At 51.4% G+C, this 6,553-nt stretch overlaps 1 protein-coding gene across 1 annotated transcript in view; it reads right to left on the bottom strand.

Annotated features, from left to right (window-relative positions):
- The window catches only part of DOCK5 (dedicator of cytokinesis 5), an 81,418-nt gene extending 77,502 nt beyond the window's left edge, over window positions 1–3,916 (bottom strand). Inside the window, exon 1 of the mRNA XM_027665178.1 lies at window positions 3,830–3,916. Within this exon, the coding sequence (XP_027520979.1) occupies window positions 3,830–3,872 (43 nt within the window). The 5' untranslated portion in view covers window positions 3,873–3,916. The remainder of the gene's footprint in view (window positions 1–3,829) is intronic.
- Between the last annotated feature and the right edge of the window lie 2,637 nt (window positions 3,917–6,553).

Genomic DNA, 6,553 nt, shown 5'->3' with positions numbered 1-6,553 from the left:
GCAGCCTTGGGGCTGTGCCCACTGCCCTGGGGAGCCTGGGCAGTGCCAACCACCCTCTGGGGAAAGAACCTTTTCCTAAAATCCAGCCTAACCCTGCCCTGGCACAGCTCCAGCCCTTCCCTCAGGGAATGGAACCTCCCAGTGCTTCCCACCATCTTCACCATCCCACCACCTTCCCCAAAATCCAAACTCCTCTGGGCTTCACATCTCAAAGCTCTTCCAACAAAACTTCAGTGAATAATTCCTGCTTCTGGAGGATCATATTTGTGTATTGACCGAGCAGATCAAGCTGCATTATTATGAACAAACACTTCCCATCCTGTTCCTGTCCTGCTGACTGTTGGTGACACATAAAGCACTTGTAGCTGATCCATCATTCCAGTGCCCTGGAAACCACCCTGGCTGAAAACCCAGCACTTGCTTTTCTGAACTGGTTTTGAGCTGGGTCAGCTCCCTGCCCTGGCTCAGCACAACAGCTCCTGCCTGCAGGAAGGAGTGAAAAAAGGGCTCTGATTGCTTGTTTATAATCAACTTATAATAGATTAATTTATGATTCCACAGACTCCAGGTTCTCTCATCCCATTAACAGTCTTCCCCAGTCCACAAAGGCCACTTAGATGTTAAGAACAGCTGATGACTGATGACAGAATTGCTTTTAAAAACTCAAGTGTAGTACTTAAAAGTTAGTTAATGCAAACCCACGTTACTGCCAGCAGAAAAAGAAAGTAATTACATTGTTGATTCCTTATGCTCTAATTTTAAAACAAGTAGATAATGAAAATTAAAAATCCCAGGGAGTAATTCAGGTGTTCTTTCCTTCAGAGGAAAGGAGTTTGGCTGAAAGGAGTTGGAGTGAAAGGCATTCTGCAAATAACAATTTATTTTTCAGAGAAGCACTGGACAAGAACAGCTTATTTCCTTCAGTTTGGCCCCAAAACTAATCAGCTGCCAAAGAAGATGCACCAGGTATCAACTTTGATTCCTAAATGAGGTGAGGGCTGTTGCAGGGAAGCTCATAAGACCCAGACAATCCTGTTGCTCAAAGAGACAAGATGCTGCTCATCAGCTGCTCCCTTCACGAGGCTGCAGCTTCCAAAGGCCCATCTGGCACTTGGGGGAAAATTCACTGCAAGTGAGAAGCTCTAAACCATTTGTCTCTCACCAAATCTCTCACATTTCCCTAAAAATGCTGCCATTGCCAACGCTGCACTCCCTGCTGTCTGCCACCCCAAACCTGACCCATGTGCCACCTGTCTCAGCCCACCCTCCAGCTTTAACCAGTTCAGGGCAAAACTAAAGGGCAGCAAATCAATTGGAACCCACCATCCAGGAATCTGTAAAATACAATCCAGGACATAAACCATTCTGAAGTGAAAAAAAAAAACCCAAAACACCAAAAAACCCCCTCAGACAAGTGACATTGAATCACATTGTTCACTTCTGGGAATTCCTGACTGCACTGGCATGACTTCCAGGGCTGGGTTTAAAATAAATGCAAGCAGTTCTACAGTAATTTCTAAGGTAGAAATCACCAACAAACAGAATGGGGTGGGGTCTTTCACAGAATCCCAGAATATTTAGGGTTGGAAGGGCCCTCTGGAGATCAGTCAGTCCAACCCCCTGCCCAGGTGACACAGGGACACGTCCAGGGGGGTTTGGGATGTCTCCAGAGACTCCACACCCTCCCTGGGCAGCTGTTCCAGGGCTCTGCCACCTCCATGGAAAGAAGTTCTGCCTCCTGTTGAGGTGGAACTTGTGTTTTAATTTATGGACATCACTCCTTGTCCTGTCACTGGGCACCACTGAACAGAGCCTGGCACCATCCTGACACCCCCTGGAGATATTTAGATGGATTGATAAGATTCCCCTCCCAGTCTTTTCTTTCTGGAAAGAATGAAGTTGTGTTTTCACCCTTCCCAACTGGGTGGAAGTTGTTACCATCCCACAGGTTGTATCACACAACCCAGGGCATTCCCACCTCAAGGACTGGCACTAACAGGCCCCTGGGGTAACAATTAACAGCCCAAGGAGCTCAAACTTCCCTCTGAATACTCATCAACTCCTTCAAAGTGGTGAGAACAGATTCCTCCAGCAAGCACAGGACACACCTGGGGATCAACAACTGTCCAGCCTGCAAACACCACCCTGATTCCATCAGTGCCATGTATCCAACACGGCCTGACAGAGCCAGGCACTGCAGGAATTATTCTCTTTCCTGCCTGGGGAGCAACCTCAGCAGTGAAAACACCAGAGCTGCAGCATTACAGACCTGGGGAGAGCAGCATCCTGGCAGGGAACACATCCCATCCTATCCCATCCCATCCCACACTTCTGGAGTGCAAGCAGAAGGCAAGAGGCAGTTTTTCCCTCCACCCTGCTTACTCAGGAGCCAGTGCCCTTTTGTGGGAGAGGAGCTGTCACAACCAGCAGCTGGCTCAGGGCAGCACAAAAAAAAAACTCCCCCCGGAAGCTAATAAAAAGGAAGAGAGAGGAGTGCCTCTGATTCATCCCACTGCCCAAGGCCATCCCGGGCTGGAGAACAGCCCTGCTCAGAGGTGTGCTTGGAAAAACCCCCAGCACGATCCAGCAGAGCAAATCAAACCAGCAGGACAGAGTTTACCTGATTACAACAGCAAAGTTTGGAAGCTGCAGATGCTGGGAGTCATCTCCCCAAGTCACACACACACACACTCTGCTGTACAGAAACCCTGTGGGCTGTTCCCTACACAGAAAGAAGCAAAGTTCAGGGTGTACAACCCTCCACACCCTCCCAGTTACCTGGAGAAAGTAGATAAGGCTGTGCTGGGTGGAAGCTCTCTGCAGCTTTAGCCCTGAGAGAAGGGAGCTGCCTCCCTGCAAAGCCACTTGGAAAGCAGGAGGTAACTTCCACTCCAATTCACTCGCTGAAAATCGTGCAAGATGAAGGTTTTTCACCTTCAAACTCACGGACTGAACAACCTCAAGGGAGTTCAGGGAATTACCAATTTGCAAGCATGAAATTACTAATTTTTTTTCTCACATCCAGAAATCCACTGCTGAGCACAGAAGTGGCAGAGAAGATCACCCTTCATTAAAACGAACGACCAGAAGCTGTTTATGTCATTAGTGGTTTCCTGTCGAGTGTTCTCTGCCCAACTCTCACCAGCCAACCTCAAAACTGCGGGTTTCAATTTGTCAAACTCTCAAGAAAAGCAGAACTTTATCAGCAACCCCAGGGGTTATTTCCTCCTAGAGAAAAACGAGCCAGCACCAAACAATCTCCTTTTAAACATCAAGGGGGACAGGGCAGAGTGTTAATAAATTATCACGGAATCCTGGAATGGTTTGGGTTGGAAGGGACCTTAAATCCCATCCAGTGCCTCCCCCTGCCATGGGCAGGGACACCTTCCACCAGCCCAGGCTGCTCCAACCTGGCCTTGGACACTTCCAGCCCAGCTTTCACCACTCCTCACCCTCTGTCAGGATTCCCAGCCCCTGGCAAAGGTGTCACCCACAACCCTAAATTTGGCCCTTACAACCTCCTTATCCTGCCACCGCCTTTCGGAGCCACATCCCTTGGGGACAGCAGGAGGCGTTTTTAGTGCCCTGCCGGAGCTCTCCCCGGTGGAAATCCGGGTGGAGAGGCAAAATTCCAGCGGCCAGCCCGGAACTTGAGGGATTCCCGGAGCTGCCCGGGTGCGAGCTGGGCACACACCTCCATCCCATCCCTAAGGATTCGGGGAGAGAACACCTTGGGAATAGCAAAGAACCACCAAAGTGCGCAGGGGGAAGGGAAGGGAAGGGAAGGGAAGGGAAGGGAAGGGAAGGGAAGGTCCCGGCTGGCACTCACCGACCCCGTACTTCTCCCGCTTGGTGGGGATCCAGCGGGCCATTCCTGCGGCTTTCCCAGCGCTGGGCTGGGCTCGGGGGGCTCGGGGGGTCTCGGTCACCGCAGCCCCTCGCCCGCCACCTCCCCGCGCTGCTGTCGGGGGCGCGACACCCCGGGCTGCTCCTCCATGCTCCGAAACGCTCCCGAACTTGTGCAAACCAAAAAAAAAAAAAAAAAAAAAAAAAAAGACCCAGGAAAAACTACCCGGCAAACGCCCAACTTTGCTGCCTCCCCCGCTGCGCCCGGAGCAGGGGAGGGAGGAGGAAGAAAGATGAGGAGGAGGAGAAAGAGGAGGTGGCTCCTCTCCCCGCCCCGCCGGGCATTACCTGCCCCCCGCACGGCACCGCCCCGGGCTGCGGGACACGGCGGGGAAGGTCGGGAAAGGCTGGATAAATCCCCCGGGGAGAGGCAGGGCAGGGCGGGGAGGGGCTGCAGGGGAGCAGCTGATGTGGAGGGGCGCGGAAAAAGCCCCCCCAGTCAGCCCCAATTCGGGGTTTTTGGCACGGGATCGGCCGTGGGTTGGAGATCAGGAAAAGGGTTTTCCTGGGCAGGGTCCCCCAGGGCAGCGGTGGCAGCACAAAGTCTGCCTGGAAAAAAGCGTTTGGGAAACGTTTGGGGGGATTTTTGGGGGGTCCTGTGCGGGGCCGGGAGTTGGACTCGGTGATCCTCGTGGGTCCCTCCCAGCTCGGGATATTCTGTGATCCCATAGAAAACAGGGGAAGGTTTGGGTTGGAAGGGACCTTAAAGCCCCTCTCGTTGCACCCCTTGCCCCGGGCAGGAACACCTTCCACCGCACCGGCTCGCTCCGAGGCTGCTCCGTTTTATTCGAAGTAATTCATTAATAGCTAAGAAAACAAAGGGGTTGCTTTAGAAGCACTCCAGGAATCTGGGAAGCGCTCCCAGGGCTGCGCTTTGCAGGAGACTCGATGTTCCAGAGCCCCACTTGGCGCTCGGCGACGTCAAACCCCCCCTTTCCCTGCGGTGCCGGGAGCTGGGACACGGTGAAGGATTTTCCAGGTGGACACACAGGGACCAGCTGAGCATCACCTGGGGCCTGCAGGGCCGGGCTGGAGCTCGGGGCAGAGCCAGCCCGCCTGGATCTCTTACTGTGTGGCTAGTAAGAGACATGTTATTAGGGTTGAACCTTGAAGGACTTCTGGAAATCAGAAATGAAATGGGACTGAGCCTAGTTTAATTGAAATTGCAGTTGTCAGTAGTATGCACAATACAGGGTGGGTTAGTTGGGTGATGTCTCACTGCCAGAGAATCATGTGTTGGTCATGCTAGAGAATAGGAGTAGTGTTGGTGCAGCTGCTTGAATTAGAAAGTATTTGGTAGAAGCTTCAACAGCTCGTGGATGATGGCTCTTGGAGATTAAAGGAAGAATAGCTAAGGTGTTAATCTCTAGGCTGACCCATGCTGTCATCCAGTGGTTACTTGAGATTGTAATAGTGGTTCCTAGGAGTAAACTTGCTGGGGAGATTAATTTAGCTTGGGGATTCGTTAGTAGGGGAAGGAGTTGAACCATCATTTTCAGGGGATGGGCCTGATAGCTTAGTTAGCTGACCTTACTAGAAAATAGTATAAAGGGGGTATGAAGGATTTTGATTCTTTTTGTGTAGGTTCAATTCCTGCTTTTCTAAGTTTAGGAAATGAGAGGATTGGCATACCTCTGTGTTCACTTGATCATAGTGATCCTTTTGAATTCAGGTGTGTCGGCTGTGGGGGCAGATTCCTGGGAGAGGGTTGCTCAGGAACACCCCCTCACACCCTGGATGGAGCAAATCCCGGTGGCAGGTTGTCCAGCCAGCATTAGGGGAGATCCAGCTTCTTATCATCTCTCTGGAGCCATAAGTCACTGGATCTGGTTTTTATTAGAGCCCCCAGAATCATGGAATGGGTTGGGTTGGGAGTGACCTTAAATATCACCCAGTTCCACCCCCCTGCCATGGGCAGGACACCTTCCCTGTCTGGGGAAAGCAGTGACAACCAGGATAATTCAGAGTATTTGAACACCCACCCTCCTGTTTCCTTGCACTGAAGCATGAAAATGTGGGGAGAGGATATTTTTTATCATTTTCCATCCCGAGTGAGAGGCACTAGGGAGTGTTGTTGCTCAGCTCTTGGGGTGCCCTGGGCAGATCCCTTTGGATCCCTCACCCCCCAGCCTTGCATGGCCAGCACAGTTTTCTACACCGTGTCCTTTCCCCCCTGTGCTTCCAGTAAGTTTATTTTCCTTGATCTTCGCTGGTGCCTCTGAGGGGCAGAGCAATATAAATAAGGATTAATTACGGGTAATTTGCTGTAACAAGTAAACTTGTCCTTTGCCAGCAGAAAGTTACACTCAAGGACACTGGATATCACAATTAGCACAGTCTCAGTGTACAATACACTGGGTTTTTTTAACAATACCCAGCGATCTGTCATCTCTCAAGAACATGTGGCCCATGAATTTGTCACACACAGGGTGTTACTCACCCATCATGTTCCACCCAGTTTCCAGCAGACAGCCCAGCCCTTCCCTAAAATGATGTTTGGATCTCCTGGCAGAGCTGAGATGCTCCCAGATGTGCTGGGATGTGTGTGCACATCTGGACCCCCAGAGGTTCAACGGGCTCTTTGAAAGCTCAAACAGCACCTTCAGAGGGTGTCAGGGACAAAAAACACCTTCAGAGGGTGTCAGGG

Source organism: Corapipo altera, unplaced genomic scaffold, assembly GCF_003945725.1.
Source record: "Corapipo altera isolate COAL_440 unplaced genomic scaffold, ASM394572v1 171, whole genome shotgun sequence".
NCBI classification, from domain to species: Eukaryota; Metazoa; Chordata; class Aves; order Passeriformes; family Pipridae; genus Corapipo; species Corapipo altera.
Note: the sequence above shows the minus strand (reverse complement) of the source record. Positions and strands in the feature narration are given on the sequence as shown.